The 18,845-nt window shown below is 44.0% G+C and overlaps 1 protein-coding gene across 1 annotated transcript in view; it reads right to left on the bottom strand.

The window, feature by feature from the left end:
• Map3k15 (mitogen-activated protein kinase kinase kinase 15) overlaps positions 1 to 18,845 on the bottom strand; it is a 135,143-nt gene that overhangs the window by 2,876 nt on the left and 113,422 nt on the right. Inside the window, exons 19-25 of the mRNA NM_001163085.4 lie at positions 7,908 to 8,065; positions 5,229 to 5,412; positions 4,421 to 4,586; positions 3,778 to 3,952; positions 2,631 to 2,816; positions 1,825 to 1,930; positions 748 to 961 (exon numbers count right to left, since the gene is read on the bottom strand). Coding sequence (NP_001156557.2) covers positions 748 to 961; positions 1,825 to 1,930; positions 2,631 to 2,816; positions 3,778 to 3,952; positions 4,421 to 4,586; positions 5,229 to 5,412; positions 7,908 to 8,065 — 1,189 coding nt within the window. The remainder of the gene's footprint in view (positions 1 to 747; positions 962 to 1,824; positions 1,931 to 2,630; positions 2,817 to 3,777; positions 3,953 to 4,420; positions 4,587 to 5,228; positions 5,413 to 7,907; positions 8,066 to 18,845) is intronic.

Here is an 18,845-nt window from a genome sequence, read left to right as displayed (position 1 = left end):
GTGGTTCCTGGAAACGATTCCCATGTTTATGCCAGACCACGAGGCTAGGCAGGGTAAGTTATTAGCTAGTCACATTAATACTGAGTTGGATGATGACAAATCTTCCTGCAAAGACACTTCAAAGAAATGCTATGAATTTTACTACCAACTTTTACATCTATCGTCATCTTAGATCTGAGTACTGCCATCATGATCATTTAAAAGTCCAGGTCTTAAAAATTAGTAACATAAGATTAAAATCTTATTAAAATCCAAAACATGTGCCCAGTACCTAATCTCCACCGTTGAGACAGCACTGCCACAAGTAAGAAGGTGGCAATTGGAATAATCACCAGCTAGTTTATTCCAGCTGTGGATAGTATTCCTTAAAAGGTTATTGACAATTATGAATTTCCAGAGCAAAGGGGAATTACATTCACTATCAAGGTTGGAAAGGCAATCTAACAAGTGACTGGGAAGGCTTAAGGACAGGGCTATAGGACACATCACTGTCTACAAAGTGCTATATTGCCCCCTACTCCTTTTAACTGCTTCTGTGGGGCAGACTGTTGGGCCACATGCCATGCCGGGGGCTCTATTATGACAAAACTCAGATGTTTTTTGATATGGAAGATGTATGTGTGACCTGTGACAAGGCACTGTACTGATGATTCCTGGCACTGAAAAGGAAGGAGGCCCTGGTTCCCGCTGAAGCTATAAATGCACTCTTTACCAGGGAGTCTTGTACAGGGTTTGCAAGGTCCTGACCTGTTGGTCTCTTGCCTGAGCTTGCTCAGTTGGAGACTTGGGTCTTGCTGGTGGGGCTGGCCCTCCTGGATAGCCACTGAGCCAGGTCTGGTGCCTCTAGGTGTCACATGCACTTCTTGGCTGAGGAGGTCTACTAGGGGATAGTCCCCTTCTACTTCTGTGTCCTTGTCTACCCCTTCAGTCTCAGAAGCAGGCTCAAAGTGGGCTTGGAGCTCTGTGAAAACATACCAAGGTACAGAATAACACTCAACAAGGCAATTCAACATTCAACACAGTGCTTGCTGTCGGAGGGGACTACTGAGTAAAGAGATGACTTGAATGGACTGCAGTGTAAATATGGTCCTTCCCAGTTTACACAAGAAGCAACTGACAATGAAGGATGTGCAGGCCAGCAAGCCACGAGTGCTATCAACAGGCCAGTGCTCTGCTTGGTGCCTGTTCCAGGGAGCATTTGAGAGAGTAGACAGAAGTGGCCAGCAAGGATCCAGTGTCAACAGGAAGGGGCAACGACTCGAAAGCCTGCCATCCCCAGCCATAGTACTGCAGGAGAAGCACACTGGGCACCTCATTTCAAAAAGAAAGCCTCACATTGGGCTTGGGGTGCATAGCTCAGAGAGGTACAGCATGTGCTTCCGAACACGAGACCCTGAATTGGCTCCCCAGAATGACCACGCATGCGTATGGATCCATATATAGTAAGAGGTACAGCCATTACAGGATGATTCCAAGGGAAGAAGGAGTTCTGTAATTATCAACTATCTAATAAGCTTGAGAGCATGCACACTGAGGAAGCTGTATGAGCACCAGAGGATCCCTGCCTTCCAACATCGACTCCCTGTTAAGATCAAAAGTATAATCTCTACACAGTCACCATTATGCCTAGGAGGTAGGTAGACAGGGCGCCATGAGATGTTATCACAGACTTTTCGTTCCAGAAAGCTCTATGGGAGCATTTACTTAACTGCAGGGAAGTATAAACCAAATGGAAACAAAGCAACAGCTGTTGGATGCTGAGGATACTCCTGGTCTTTTCGGCAGCCCGAATCCGATCTTGAGTGCAAGAAGGCACTTAATTACCTGGAATGAGAATGGTGACTGCAGCCTGCACAGCTCTGCGAATGATGTTGTCCATTGCAAACATCCAGTGGGGCCTAATTAAGTGGTTTCTCAAAATTCTATTGACCTAAAAAAAAAATCACAAAAGTTCCTATGTCTATTCCATTGTACATTTTTTGTTTTTTGTTTTTTTGGGTTTTTTTTTTTTTTTGAGACAGGGTTTCTCGGTATAGCCCTGGCTGTCCTGGAACTCACTCTGTAAACCCAAGTTCTGGGATTAAAGGCATGTACCACCACTGCCCAGCTCCATTGGACTTTTAAGAAACAGACTTATTCAATTTGCTTCTATTCCCACTGAGATGAATCGTGCTGCGCTGTCCTGGATTTCTGTCTGGTTCATTCTTCTGAATGAATCTTTCTCTAGATGGACCCTAAGTCAAAATGGATTCTAAAAGATGGGATCAGTGTCATCAGGCCCCTTGGTTGTTAATTCAAGGGACATTTATTGAACATCTATGACATGACAGACTGACTATATTGGGAGCATGCAACAAGATAAACCAGATCTGGCTTTATAATTGAAGTAACATACAGGCACAAAAGTATAGCCACTGTGGTGGCCAATGCAAATTCCCATATCCCATGCTCTCTCAGTGGTCAAATGCAATTGGTACACTTCACAAAGTGATGTTATTACTATGTGCTTAATGTTTACAAACTTTGGGATTCAGGCTATTAACAAATGAGAAGGAATGGGTGCTATAGAAGAACAGGGTGAGCTAACTGGTTTGGCTATCATGTTCTCCAGGGCCCGATAGTGCACTCACAGCATCTTGGAACCCAAACAGAATCAGGTGAATCTGGTTGATGGATGAGCTGTCAAAGTCCAGGTCCACCTTTAGTTTTGATATTGTGGCTGCCATCACCCTGTGCTCTGGGGAGCGGATGAAGTCCCTCAGGATTCCAATTATCTGTTTGATGTGGCTAACTGAGAGAAGCAACTCTTCTGAACTCTGAAAATGATACACACACACACACACACACACACACACACACACACACACACACGAAAATCATTTTCATTTGAGTGAGTCGGAGGGAAGGCAGGAATTTCCAAATGCGTTGTGGGAAAGTAGACAGTCCATTTGCTAATGGAATTGTGGAAGCTCCTGAGTAAGGATGCTCCTGAGTCCCATCATACCCTTCCTGGAGGTCTTGGGGATCCTCCCCAAGAGGTGGGTATACAGAAAATGTCAGCACTAAGGCAGCTGGGAATGGTCCTTGCTTCCTGTCTGACCACTCTACAGAGGGCTAGGGAAGGTAGAGCTCATAGCAGGACAATGGCCTCTCTTCAAAGTATCTTCCTGTCTATAACAACGGGAGAGAGAACACTTTGCTACTACTTTGGCCTGCTTCAAACTTGGTTTTCTTCCATAACCATTCTCCCTACAGTGCCTGTTCTCTCCTGAGTGTAGGCTCTAGCACAGTGGGTCTCAACCTTCTTAATGCTGCAACCCTTTAATACAGTTCCTCATGCTGTGGTCCCCCAATCTGAAGACTTTTGTTGCTACTTCATAACTAACTTTGCTACTGTTATGAATTATCCATACCATGTGATATGTGACCCCAAGGGGTTTGCAACTCAATAGGATGAGATCCATTGCTTCAGTGTGTCATATAAGGGGAGAGGGGGAGACCAAGGGAGTGCTAAGCCTCTTAGAGCTTTCAGCTGACATCCAGTTTGCTTTCCACCAGAGGGCAGCACCAGCACACCAATGCCAGGAAGCATTGCAGTAAGCTGAAAACCTCCTTTTTGTCAGGAAAGAGAAGGGTGTTGGGCAATAAGTATAGTAATCACTACAACTATGAGAATGTCCCAGGATGTAGGACACTTTGCTGTCCCGTTTACACCTGTTGGAGAGAGGAACTGGGCAGAGTCGGTAGGATTATCAGATGCCTTTCCGCAGCCTGTACCTGGACCACACACTCTTGCAAGTTGGAAGCCACTTGGTTCTGTTCCTCCCAAAGGATTCTGTAAAGGATGGCTCTGCGCTCACTGTCCTTGCGCAGCAGAAAGAGACCAGGGTCCCTCTCCTCTGGGGGTAAGGCTGTGCTTCGGTCATCTAAGGCTGGGCTTTCATCTGGGACACTGCAGATAAACATCGTCAACAATTTCTGTGTGTCTGGGAAGGGTAGCATGTTGTGCCCTTTGGGGAGACTCCAGAAGAGGAATTGTGGAAAAAGGCTGGTGGGTAAGGTGTGTGGTATCCCCTCTCCCCTTCTTGACTACCCCCTTGGTATCTAGTGGGAGAGAAATAAGGAGATAAGGGGCCCAGAGAGAGGGGAAGAGAAGAGGGAGAGGACAGGGAGGCAGATAGGGTAAGGGGAAGAGGAGACTAGAAAGGGGAAGTGTGGAGGGGGGAGGGGAGAGAGGAAGAACAGGGACAACCAGAGAAGAGAAAGGACAAAAAAAGGACACTGGGTGAAGACAAGTCTCTTTGGTCACCCTGCTTCCCTGCAAAACTCCTTTCTGTAACCCAGCAAGTGTTCTGCTACTGAGGAACAACTGGTATCCTTCAGAGGACTGCCACAGGGGGACAAGAGACAATGACAGTACCTGAGAAGGTGGCTGAGCTGATGTTTGGGCACCTGGACTTTCTCAAAGAATGCATCAGGCTGGGCATCCGAGTCTGGGGAGATTGAGCCATGCTCGCTGCTGCTGCTGCCCACAAGCTCTCCTGATGAAGGCAGAGCCAGAGTACCAGTGCCACTCCGAACACCCTCTGTGGAGAAACAGCCAGAGAGTGGCCAGACCCCCATACAAGGACCTGTTAATCACGGACTCCTCTAATCCACTGCTACACTGTCTAGTAGAAGGATCCTAGTGAAAATGTAGGGTTGAGGCGGGCCTCACAGTAAGGCAGCGACTTGGTGAGCCACACTGTCACAGCCTCTGACTTACCCACTCAACGAAAAGAGGAAAACGTGTTTTCTTTTAGAGGCCAACCTTAGTTTACAGACAGGACTTAACTACATGTAAATGTGTCCTTCCCCAGAAAGCCTGTGTGTCCTTTTAGTAAGGTCAGTATCAACACAGGATGACAGGCCAGAAGCAGCAGGCTCTACATGTGGGAAAGTTACAAAACCCCAGACAAGAGACCTCTTGCCTTCCTCCTCTTCACATTCCTCAAAGAAGTACTTGAAGTACAGGAACGGGATCAACGTGACGCTCCCTGTGTCTGTCAGAAAACAGGTGGACAACTGGCTGGGTTTGTATACTCCAAACCTCTGCGAGGACTACTGCTGCTCTTCACAGAAGTGGGCCTAGCATGGCAAGAATGGTACTCCAGGGCCCCAATTTCTTTCTCTGAGCAGGAGAGAAACTCAAACCTGGGGCGTACCCCAGCTGTCCAGGTCAGCCTTACCTGAAGGCTTGAAAGCAATTCGGTTCTTTTTGCCTTTGTTCACCTGCCTTAAGAACCCTTCTTGGAGAAGGTCAGCAGCAGTGACACGTTTCTGAGGGTCAGGCTCAAAACAAGACAAGATGAAGGCTCTGGCTTCAGCTGAAAGGGCCTCTGGAATTTCAGGGTGGATCTTAAACATCCCTACCTGCATTGAAGGGACAGTTAACAATGTCAGCATGGGTGAATTCGGGTGCGTGCACTTTCAATGGAAGTTGCCATCTCATGAGAAAAGCTTGGTGACATTTATTTAGATGTCCTGTTGCTACATGACATTTCTGCTCCTCCCATCTACAAATGGAGTCAACTTCCCCTTCCCTGAAGTCTTAGCTAGCTTCTCATGACTTATACCAAGAAAGGGTCAGGAGAGCAATATGGTGAGGCTTTCAGGACCTAGGGCTGATAAAGCCTGGGAGAGCGTGCTCTTGGGACCCGGATACCACCAATGTAGAAGAAGGGAGCCAGGATAGACAACTACATGGAAAGAGTAACTGATCCCTCCCTGCTGTATCTTGCCCTGTCACACGGTCCTGCCCCAGCAAGGCCACCAGTTGGACACACCCAGGGGTAAACCTGAGAAGAACGTTGAAAGACCAATAGCCAACTAACTCTGTTTTTTGTTTGTTTGTTTTTGTTTTGTTTTTTCTTTTTCTTGTCGAGACAGGGTTTCTCTGTGTAGCCCTGGCTGTCCTGGAACTCACTCTGTAGACCAGGCTGGCCTTGAACTCAGAAATCCACCTGCCTCTGCCTCCGGAGTGTTGGGATTAAAGGCGTGTGCCACCACTGCCCAGCTGCCAACTCTGAATTGTGAGGAACAACTGTTTTAAGTCTCTAGAGCAGTGGCTCTCAACCTTGTACTGCTGTGACTCTTTAATACAGTTCTTCATGTTGTGGTGACTCTCAATCATAAAATTATTTTTGTTGCTACTTCATGACTGTAACTTTGCTGTTGTTATGAATAGTTATGTAATTATCTGATATGCAGAATATCTGATATGGGATCTCTGTGGGTCTCTACCCCCACAGGTTGAGACCGCTGCTCTAGAGAGTGGTGGTTTCAGGGTAGGAAAGCTTCCAGTGGAGAATATTCAAAGTTGATACTATCTTCCCAAATAAAGACTCTAAGAGATACCACTCTCCCTATCTCTATTTTACCCCCACACCCAGCCCAGATTCTTAGCCTCCAGCTCTAAATCATAAGCAAACACAGCCTTAGGCTGCCACTTTACAGATAAGCAAATTGCCCATCCTACAGATAAGATGGACTCCCCTACAGGGTAAGGGAGAGATAAGTGTTTTCCTCTTAGGACTTTCAAGACCAAGTTCATCAGTTCTTCCTGCCAGCTAAAGGAGGTCCCTGTGACCCTCAGTGGAGCAAGAGTCAGTTCCCAGATATATGTCCCATCAAGGCATAGAACTCTTTTGTGAAAACTGCATAACCTCTTCCTATGAAACTGTTCTCATTAGAGGCTGCTCGCTAGCCTTTTTAGGAGCTGTCATTCTAACCTTCACTGCCTTGCTGTGCCTTTCCCAAGTCCACTTCGTGACCCAGAGGTAGAAGCCATTCTGGAAGTATTTGATGACTGTGCTCACTGGCCACTCCTCAGCTCTCCTGGGGGCTGGTTTTCACTCCCTTGCTCTATTCTGTGAGCTCTAAAACTACAGAGCCTTCTGATTTTATCTCTATAAAGCTCTTAACTAAGTGGCACATCTCATTCTCAAGACACCATGCCTCATAGCTTGAAAAAATGAATAACTTAAGAGTTAGAAGAATATTAGATGCTAGACAGAATCCAATCACCAGGATTTGAAATGCAGGGCATTATTTGTAGCCCCCCTGACCTGTGCAATGGGGAAGAGATGTTGGCAGTGCCCACCAGCAAAGGACCTGAATCTAAAGAGAGAAGAGGCACTTCCTCTCCTGGCTCTTTGAATGAAAATCGCAAAGTGGGTAGCACCTGGCACCTTGCAAGTGTATGGCTGGGGTGGGTATAAGAAGGGGTCTCCTGTGTCCCAGGATGGTCTCAAACTTAGTATGTAGCTGAGGATGGCCTTGAACTCCTGATCATCCTGCCTCTGCCTCCCAAGTGCAGGGGTTACAGGAGTGTGCCAAACATGCCTGGCAAAAGTATATCACCAAAAGTGCTTTCATTATGTTTTTGTTGCAATAAAAACGGATTTCACCCCCAAAAGTGAAGAAATTCCAATGTTTGTACAGCTTATCAGCTAAGCAAAAGCAGGAGACAGGAAGAGGACCAGGAAGTTACTTTGCCCTGTGAAGAAGACCTTTCATGGCTATCAGCTGTGCTTCCTGAGCACAATAAGCCTTCAACAGATCAGAAAGCAGATGGAATGGTTTCCTTAGCACCAGTTGCTCTAGATTCCAAGACCTGGGATGGAAGCTACATGTATGGTCTTCAATGGCTGGAAGCCGTTTCTATATTACAGCCCTTACAGTCAGGGTTCTATTGGGACTGAAAAGTCTGAAGATGCTTGACTTTCTATCTTGGCCTTGCAATTGTCTGGGCAGCTGACGCAAGGCAAGCAAGCTGAGAACCTTCTGCCAGGGCCCAACTTCAGAGACAGAATCCTGTGTTCCACACCCCAACATCCAAACCACCTAAACGAACAAGTGTATTTTACCTTAAACATGGCTGCTTGGGGCTCACCAAGCTCATGGAATGGAGGCCTGCTGGTTGCCATCTCAATGATGGTGCAGCCCAAGGACCAGATATCAGCTGGAGCACCATATCCCCGAGGTCCTTGATCAATAATCTCAGGTGCCATGTACTGCAGAGTTCCTATGTGGAAAAAAATGAACAAGGACTTGGGGGCACCATATTGTTTAAAAATTAAGTGGGCTACATGTGTGGATTTCACTGCTTCAAAAATGGCGAATGGAGCCTTCTCTTGTGTGAAAACCACTTGGTTGCATCATTTTTTTGACTAGTGGCATGCTTTCCTTTAACACGATTCACACTGAAAGAGGATTTTTGGGTCTGGGTTACTTCACTTAGGATGATATTTTCTAGTTCTATCCATTTGCCTGACAAATTCATGATGTCACTGTTTTTAATAGCTGAGTAGTACTCCATTGTGTAAATGTACCACATTTTCTGTATCCATTCCTCTATTGAGGGGCATCTGGGTTCTTTCCAGCTTCTGGCTATTATAAATAAGGCTGCTATGAACATAGTGGAGCATGTGTCCTTATTACATGTTGGAACATCTTCCGGGTATATACCCAGGTTTTCAGGAAGAACTATTTCTGATTTTCTGAGGTACTACCAGACTGATTTCCAGAGTGGTTGTACCAGCTTGCAGTCCCACCAGCAATGGAAGAGTGTTCCTCTTTCTCTACATCCTCACCAGCATGTGCTAGCTATCACCTGAGTTTATGACCTTAGCCATTCTGATTGGTGTAAGGTGGAATCTCAGGGTCATTTTGATTTGTATTTCCTGATCACTAAGGATGTTGAACATTTCTTTAGGTGCTTCTCGGATATTCAAGATTCCTCTGTTGAGAATTTTCTGTTTAGCTCTATACCACATTTTTTAATTGGGCTATTTGTCTGACTTCTTGAGTTCTTTGTATATTTTGGATATTAGCCCTCTGTCAGATGTAGGGTTAGTTAAGATCTTTTCCCAACCTGTAGGCTACCATTTTGTCCTATTGACAGTGTCCTTTGACTCAGACCCAAAAGGACATGCATCATATGCACTCACTGATAAGTGGATATTAGCAAAAAAGTACAGAATACTCATGATACACCCCACAGACCCTAAGAATTAAACAAGAAGGAAGGCCCAAGTAAGGATGCTTAAATTCAGCCGGGCATGGTGGCGCACACCTTTAATCCCAGTACTCGGGAGCAGAGGCAGGAGGATTTCTGAGTTCGAGGCCAGCCTGGTCTACAGAGTGAGTTCCAGGACAGCCAGGGCTATACAGAGAAACCCTGTCTCGAAACCCCTGCCCCCCAAAAAAGGATGCTTAAATTCCACTTAGAAAAGGGAACAAAACAATCATGGGAGGCAGAGGGAAGGACATGGGTGGGAGAGGAGAGAGGAAGGGGAAAAGGGGGGCAGAATTAGATATGGTGGTAGACAGGAGAGAGGCTCAGAGGGTAAGGAGAATGAATGAAAATATGCAGCTGTCGGGGGTGGAGTGGGGATGGGGAACTTGTAGAAAGTCCTGGAGACCTCAGATGGGGGAGGCTCCCAGGACTCAATGTAGGTGACCTTAGCTGAAATGCACAACAGTGGGGATAAGGAACCTGAAGAGACAGGTAGTCTTAGACAGGACCCTCAGTAGAAGAATGGGGACACCAACCCACCTATAAAACTGCTCCTCTCTCAAAGAAATGCAGGGATAAAAATGGAGCCGAGTCTGAAGGAATAGCAGACCAGTGACTGACACAACTTGGGATCCTTCCTGTGGCCGGGTACCAATCCATAACACTATTACTGATACTATATTGTACTTGCAGACAGGAGCCTGGCATGGTTGTCCTCTGAAAGGGTCTACCCAGCCACTGACTGACACAATACAGTTACTCCCAGCCAAACATTGGACAGAGATTGGAGACCCCTATGGAAGAGTTAGGGGAGGGAGTGAAGTAATTGAAGAGGATAACAACCCCATAGGATGACCAACAGTGTCAACTAACCCAGACCCCTGGGAGCTCCCAGAGACTGAACCACCAACCAAAGAGCACACACGAATTGGTCCAAGGACCCTGTACTGGCTAGTTTTGTGTCAACTTGACAAGGCTGGAGTTATCACAGAGAAAGGAGCTTCAGTTGAGGAAATGCCTCCATGAGATCCAACTGTAAGGCATTTTCTCAATTAGTGATCAAGGGGGAAAGGCCCCTTGTGGGTGGGACCATCTCTGGACTGGTAATCTTGGTTCTATAAGAGAGCAGGCTGAGCAAGCCAGGGGAAGCAAGCCAGTAATGAACATCCCTCCATGGCCTCTGCATCAGCTCCTGACCTGCCTGAGTTCCAGTCCTGACTTTAGTGATGAACAGTGATTTGGAAATGTAAGCTGAATAAACTCTTTCCTCCCCAACTTGCTTCTTGGTCATGATGTTTGTACAGGAATAGAAACGCTAAGACAGACCCCCTTGCACATATATAGCAGAGGGCTGCTTTGTCTGGCCTTAGTGGAAGAGGATGACCCTAATCCTGTAGAGACTTGATACCCCAGTGTGGGGGGAATTCCAAGGGGGACACCCTTTCAGAGGCAAAGAGGATGGGGGAGGAACTCTGTGATCAGGAAGCGGGAGGGGGGTCAGCATTTGGGATACCAATAAATAAGAGTTTAAAAAAGAGAATTTTTAGTCCCTCAAAGGATAACAGAGTGTAACTCAATATGCATGTTAATGCATGCCAAATATATGAAACTAGAATGGGAGAAACAAGCTAATCAGAAACAGTTAACATGGTAGAGAAAATGCCACGGTGATGGTGATGGTGGTAACAATGATAAATGCCGTGTTAGAGTAGAATGTAGTGTTATAGAGCTGGAGAGATGGCTCAGCCATTAAAGGCTAGTCTCACAACCAAAATGCAGTGCTATAACAGAGATACATGCGAGGAGGCACATGTGAATGAATAAATACTTGATTAGGCTTTGTCTGAATCAGAGAAATTATCAATGCGTTAATTATTTTTTCTAACAAGCAAAGATGTACAGGGGGCGTGGAGGCAGGCAAGAGTGCTAGCCTGCAATGTAGGTCTCATCTCCAGGAAGAGGGATGGGCAAGAATCAGGTAGGGGGTGTCTCAAAAGCCACTGCTGTGAGAAAACCACCAGGGAACTCCTGGCCAAAATTTGCATACTGGATGAGTTCTACTTTTGCCAAAAATAAGCCATTCATAGGGAACAGCATGACCAACATGATCCAAAAGGACAGCTGCTGATTCTGTCACTGGAGGAGGTTTTTGCTATAACAATCAAGGAGGTAGACAAAAAGACAGGAGGACAGGAAGGCAAAGAGGAGAGCTTGACCCAAGCTCAAGTATGGAGTTCAGGAGACAGCCAAAGGATGGGTGATCTGGGGCAAGGTGACAAAAGGTGGCAAGAGAACAACCTTTCTGAAAGCTGATTTTGGACTTAGTCCTGTGGGTCATGAGCCACCAGAGGATACCACAGGGATCCTCTGGATTTAGACAATGATATAACTGGCTGTGGCGACTGGAATGTGAAAGGAGCATTGAAGGGAAACCCATGAGGTAAGGGGGAGGGAGTTTGGGGAGGACAGTACAGGGTTTTGGGAGCAAAATATTTTGTTTTCCTTAAATACGGCATCAGAATAGAAGAAGTGGAATTGTGGCCATGACATTAGGAGATCTGTGGAGTGGCAAAGAGGATTAGAATAAAACAGCAAGCGCAGAGTTGCCGACCATACTGATATGCAGAGCAATGAAAGGGTCTTTCTCAAGGCTATAAAACAACCAAAGGAGGTTTCCTGAGGTTTTTTTTTTTAATCAGTGAAGTTACTACATTCTTTTCTTGAGAAGCCATTTTCCCTTCCTATAAAATATCAATTAGTTAAAGGAGATAATGTCTTACTCTATCTCAGGTCGACTTGCATCTTACTATTGTAGGCCAGGTTAACAAGGAACTGTCCTTGATTTTCCTGCCTCAATCACCAGAGTATTGGGTTCACAGGTACAAACCATTAGGCCTGGCATCATAATTCATCAGTGTTTCACTACATAACCCAGACTAGCCTGGAACTCACTATATAGTTCAGGCTGACAGTTAACTCATGTTGAATCTTCTTCCTTAGTCCTCCAAGCCTCTACAAATATGACCTAGATTCCTAGGACAGTTGTGACCAATACAATGTTCTGCAAGAATGGGAATGCACTCTGCAGTCTAACATGGTAGCCATCAACTACATATGACTATTATGTTATGGAAATGTGGTTAGTGAGACAAAAAAAGAAATGAATCTTTAAATTATTTTAAGTTAGTTTCAACAACTTAAGTTATACATTAGTCAGTATTGGTAAAGACAAACAGGTTAGTGGGGTACATATAAAAGCTTTGGCTTTCAGAGCCAAAATGAAGTGGGAGTGGGGTGGGGGGAACAACTTCTCAGCCAGTTGCAAAGTTGGGCAAGATGAAAACACATCTCCTGTTTACTTGTACTGTGAGGAAATCCCAGTGCCTCAGGAAGGAAACTTCTGGTGTTACAATATCCCCTCCAGGCTGTTGTTGCTGTGACTAACGTAGGAGTGGGGTTGGTAGGGGATGCTCCTTCTAAGAATCTATAACGAAGTACAGAAAGATTTAGCACTCTCCTGTTTATTAAGTTTTCATGTTGCTCTGCTCTATGACGCTGGGGCTGCTCTCTCCACGCCTCCTCACCTGCAGCTTTCTGCAGCTTCTGTAACTAGAAGGCTCTAGAGAGACTCTGCAAGGGTGGAGGAGGACCGTCTCTTCCCTGTGTGCTTGTTGTCCCTCTGAGCAGGCTTTAATGTGGAACCTCAATTGACTGTACTATCCAGGGTTTTTTTTAATCACTCTATACTCCTAGAACCAGCTTCCTTCCCCTCAGAGATATTCATATCAGTCTAATCACATATATTCCCTTCTCAAAGTTCTGACCCCACCTTACCATCTGTGCACTCCCACCCTTATGAAGGCCTCCTGACGTCTTACTCTCCTTTCTGCCTTTTTACTTTCAGTACTGAGAAAATGCTCTATGAAAACAATTGAAGTGGTTTCTATTTTCCTGCCTGGACTACAGATCATATAACTTAAAAAGTGTATATATGTTATTGATATATGTTCATTGTACATAGTGATTGGTTTCATTTCATATACTTCAAGCATATTCACACTCTTCTTCTCCCCACTTTTTCCTATTTCCATTCATTTCTCCAGATAGAATCTGTCTCCTACTTTTGTGTCATATTTAGATGTGATTTAAGAATCTATATAGAGTAAGGATCCACAAATGCAAGAAAACATACACTCTGTCTGACTTATTTTGTTTACAGAGAGGGGCATACAGAAGATTTGGAGGGAAGGGAAGGAAGTGGGAATGGTGTTATAATCTCAAAAATAAAATAAATTTGTAAAAAGAACATGAGAATAAATTTATATTATATAGAACTCAAAAATAGTACTAAACCAAACAATGATGGCTAACTGAGCCCAAATGACTGTCTACCTTGGCATAAACCTTTCATAATTGAAACCTACTTATTTTATCACCTTAAGATAAATGTGGAATTTTCTCTGTATGAGACCACAGTGAGTATCAACCATTATAAAAGTAATAACTCAGCAAGGACATCATATTATTTATTGTGGTGTAATAAATTACTCCCAAATTTAGCAGCTTAAAAGAATGTATTGGTATATGTGGTACAGGTCAGTAGTAGCATATTTGCTTGGCATACATAAGGCTCTGGGATCTTTCCTTAACATAACCAACAAAGGTTATTATGATCTCATATAAGATTGAAGATGGATGCTTAGAAGCATCCATCTGAGTAGACAGGTAGTCTCCTCTGAGAGTGCACTCCAGATGTGGGTTGTGGCTACATGATTTAAATGTTAGACTAAAGAAGCTAGGTCTACTTTGAAGCTCCTTCATTCATCCTGGGATGAGTAGAAAGCTTCCTAACTTCAGTCTCTCATCACATGGCATCTTCTAGAGAACTGCTCAAGACAATTTCTATCAGTGAGAATCAGCTGATAGAAGGAAGTGGACACTTTGCTGCCACTATCACCTCTAACTTTTCCATTCACTGGAAATAAGTCACTATATCCAGTCCACATTCAACTGTAATAAACGCCTGCCCCCATCTGACTTCTGATCAGTAGCTGATAGCCTGTAAATAATTTCCATGTAGTACTATGTATATGACTTCCATAATTCTATAAGATTGGGCAAAGAAGGTGGCATCTACTATTATTCCACATTTAACACAGGATGAAACTAAAGGAGTAAGTTAGAACCCAGGCCTATCTCTGAGTTCAGAACTTCACATCACTGAATTATGTAACAAATCAAAACATATTGCTTAAGAAAAAGCTGCCTGAAAAAAAAAATGGCTCATGCAGGGCTTCAAAGACACAGTATTCCCTCTTTCCCTCACACCTGGAAGATACAGAGCATTGGTGGAAACCTGGGCATTCTTTGATTCACTACTGTATTCACATGTAAGTAATCTGCTCACATGGAACAGCGACAGAGAGATGTGGAACTATACAAATACTTTAGATAAAGGACCACCCATGGTGATATGTGTGTAGGCATTTGTCAGTTCTACCAGAGGCTGGACCCTGGAGAAAACTAGTGAATGGCATTGTGATACATTTGAACCATGCACAAGTCTTAGAAAACTGCCTTGTCCTGCACCTGGCTCTCTTTGAGGCCTTACCTCATCTGTCCCAGCCCTCAGACACCTGCTGTGTCCAGGGGGTGGTATAGAATTCACAACACAGTATCCCAAAGACCCACAGGAGCTGGCTCAAGATCCCTTGGGATCTATTCCTCTGGAAGCTTTTAGGTAGTTCTTAAAGCAGGATTTCCACATTTTCAGCAAAGAAAAACGTGGCACTAGGTGATTCTTTGACAGAGGAACAAAGCTATGATCTAGGTCTGAGACAGGGACAACAGGAACATATTTCCTAAGGGAGCTTTAAAGTCCTCAGTACAAAAGTTTGGGCACCCCTTACTCTGGAGCCTCTCATCTAAATCAAGGGGCTCAAAGACTTTCGAGAGGAAAGCAAACAGATGTGAGGTAGACAATGAGGGCAGCTTCTTTTGAGAATGGGGCCAGTTGTTTACTTGGTGCCAAATAAGAGGAGTGAGACTGGGGGAATCCCTAGAAGGGTATGGCTCACAGCAACTCTAGCAGTTCAATGGATTCCAGATACCCGCTCTTGAAAAGAGACCACACATGTTAGTGTCTCCTATGAGCTCCTTGAGATTTTGTTAGTACCCCAAATTTCAACTCTTTATATTAAAAGAGTAGTGAAAAGAGAAGTATAGTATACAACCTTCCATGGTGGTGGAGAAGGTCCTAATCATGCTGTCCAGGTGATAGCCTCTGACACTGTAAGGTCTGAGGATATGGCCACACCCTTTTCAAAGCTGAGTTGAAGGTAAAACAAACATCAGATTCAAGAGGTGGGGCAAGTTACTGCCATGTAGTTTTTGGATATTTTTCAAAGAACTACAGAAACAGTCTTCTAGGTTTGAATGGCTCCATGGAAAGAAAAAGAGCAGTGAATACAATGTGAAGAATAAGTGGTTGGAGAGGTTCAGGGGACACTCAGCCAATAGCCAGTCCAAATATCCATCCATGACATGGGGGTCACATTCAGCGGGATCCAGCAAAAGAAATGAACATCAAACACAAGGCCCCAAAGTGCAGATTTCCAGATCCAATTTACAATGGTGTTACCTAAGATGCAAGCTGCCATTCCCTGTGTTTGCCTTTTTGAAGATGCTTAGTTAGGAAACAGTTGAGAAAAGAAACTAACATTACTGACTGTAGAGTAGAGGCAGGGAGAGGGGCAAGTGAGTTAGCACCATGAATGAGGACCAGCGCACTGATGAGTACACAGCCTAGACCTTTTCACCACCCACTCTGAGCTGCTGCTCCTACAAGTTTCACTGTGATTCTGTCATCCAAAGCAGCTGGAAAAGTCATAGGACAAACCATAAAACTGCTCTGGGCTAAATGTAAGGGACAGTAGGAGACAAAACCTTTATGACACCTTATATGTCCCACAGGTTTAACATGTTAATTCCATATAGAAACTAAGTTCTCTTAAAGACCCCCCAGCTCTAAAGACTTATATATTCTACATGCAAATTCATATTGATTATATTTATTTAATGAACGAATACTTTAATTTCACTTGCTATAATACTGGTGCTTGTCAAAATACTTCAATATTGATCCATTTCATCTATGGTAGCCCCCCTGATATATGTTTTTGAGAGCTTTTCCATTTGTTCTGTAACAGTTTCTAGGAGATGAACTTTCCATTTTTGTAGAAAACTTGTTAAAACAGGATGTTTAGAGGGAGGTGAAACAACTGGGCATCCTAAGGGGAAGCAAAATATTGCACGGAAGTACACAACTCAAACTATCTTCAGGAAGTCCATGAAACTGACTAGATTTTCCATTTGCTCTTGAGGAAGGAGGGTCCTAAACAATAAAGACTGATGAGAGTTACTCTCAGATGAGGCAACCTGCAAAGAATACTCTCAGACTAGTCCAGCTGACTAGAAGAAGCAGAGGTGAAGCAAGAGAAGATGAAGAGAGGAGAGGAGAGGAGAGGAGAGGAGAGGAGAGGAGAGGAGAGGAGAGGAGAGGAGAGGAGAGGAGAGGAGAGAAGAGAAGAGAAGAGAAGAGAAGAGAAGAGAAGAGAAGAGAAGAGAAGAGAAGAGAAGAGAAGAGAAGAGAAGAGAAGCGAAGACCAGCAAAGACCAACCAAATTGGCTATTAGAAACGAAACCAAGCCAAGCTGCCTAGAAAAGGCTTAGACCAACTGAGTCACCTGAAAAGGCCATTTTCCAAACTTTTTGGCTACCTACAGGCTGTGCAATGTGCCCCAGCTTTTGTGAACTATCATCTATGTTGGGGTGGGATTTGGTTATCTAGCTGTTTTTAAGTCATTTCTGTTCCTGTAAGTAACCCTTCACCCATATTCCTGTAAGTAACTCCAATAAAAATCATTGGTTCATCAAGTTGGATTTTGGTATATCCATACTTTGGTCTGTCATAGACTCCTCTATTTGGAGTGAATAAACATGTGTGTTGTGTCTCTTGTGGAAAAGTTTGTTATACAACACCATTTTACTCAATAAAAGTCTGAGGCATAGATATACAGACTGAGAGTAACTTATATGTCTAAGGTAACACAGTGGTTGAACCAGAAATTGGGACTGTTAATCCTAATTGGAATATGTATATAGCTTACATCAAACAAAAGTTCCTGTTCTGGTTCTAATCCTAAGCATGTGTTTAAGTGGGATATAAAAACATACATCCGCTGGGCATGGTGGCACATGCCTTTAATCCCAGCACTCGGGAGGCAGAGGCAGGTGGATTTCTGAGTTCGAGGCCAGCCTGGTCTACAAAGTGAGTTTCAGGACAGCCAAGGCTATACAGAGAAACCCTGTCTCGAAAAAAACAAAACAGCAAAACAAAACAAAACAAAAAAAAAACCAAAAAACCCAAACAAACAAACAAACAAAAACTACATGCATACAAAGGTTCCAGTGTGAGTGATCACAGAACAACCTACTATCACTCATACCTTAGATTATTATTTAGATGGAAAGGAATAAAGGCCTGGTACATGCCATAATGTACAAGCCTTGAAAAAATATCATTAAGGAAGGTAAATACTTTAAAAATGTGTATTGCCACATTACATGTGCAGGGCTATCCCAAACATGCAAATCTGCATACATATCAAGTTAGTCCAATGACTGTCTGGGATTGAAACCAGAACTGACTGCAAAGGGACACGGGGATCTTGCAGGGTAACAAAAGTATTCAAAAATGGAATTGTGGAAATGGCTGCAGGATATGGTCAATTTACCATAAACCATTGAATCAGGCATGCATCTCATGTGATGCTCTATCTCCATGAAGTGTTGAGCCTACTACAACAAGGACAAGAAGGCTTGGTGTGTGGTTCTGAAATAGAGCACTCACATGGCATGCACAAGGTCCTGTTTCCAGCCCCAACACTGCAAAATTGGTTTTTGTTGTTGTAATTAGTTTATCATACCTATGGCAAAAGCCCTTCATCATAGGAACATAGGAAGGGAGGGATCTAGGACATGCAACTAGCTGAAATTATTGTTTCTCCTAACAAGGTTCAGACAATCTTAGAGCATCTATGAGGAAAAGTTCCACCATTTTTCTACCATAGCCAGAGTTCTGTACCAGCCAGTTGAGACTTCCTTATAGAACTGTTCTGTTTTGTAAAGAGTAATTATATGTAGGGCATTTTCTTCACCAAAATGAGAGTCCCTTCTTTATTATCCCTTAAACATTCTGCAGTATTTTGCAATGCAATGCAAGATTCATGCCTTCTTAAGCCAATTACTTGGGAAATGTGATATGCAATAATGTATTTCCCATGTGATATTTTTCTCCTCAGGGATACTAATTATGCCATCAATTGTTGGTGTTTTATGATTTTTTTTTTTTTTTGGTTTTTCGAGACAGGGTTTCTCTGTGTGGCCCTGGCTGTCCTGGAACTCACTCTGAAGACCAGGCTGGCCTCAAAATCAGAAATCTGCCTGCCTCTGCCTCCCGAGTGCTGGGATTAAAGGCGTGTGCCACCACGCCTGGCTGTTTTATGAGTTTGAAATAAATTCCTGCCATATCAGAGCCTCTCTTGCTACATATGGACAAGCTAATTGGTGGCTTCCAAAGAGGAAGGTATATGCCATTTTCTTTTTTGGTTTTAAAGATTTATTTATTTATTTTTATGTATGTGAGTACACTGTAGCTGTCTTTAGACACACCAGAAGAGGCCATCAGATCCCATTACAGATGGTTGTGAGCCACCATGTGGGTGCT

This window comes from Mus musculus, chromosome X (assembly GCF_000001635.26).
Source record: "Mus musculus strain C57BL/6J chromosome X, GRCm38.p6 C57BL/6J".
NCBI lineage: Eukaryota > Metazoa > Chordata > Mammalia > Rodentia > Muridae > Mus > Mus musculus.
The sequence above is the reverse complement of the archived record's forward strand: the minus strand, read 5'-3'. Positions and strand labels throughout refer to the sequence as shown.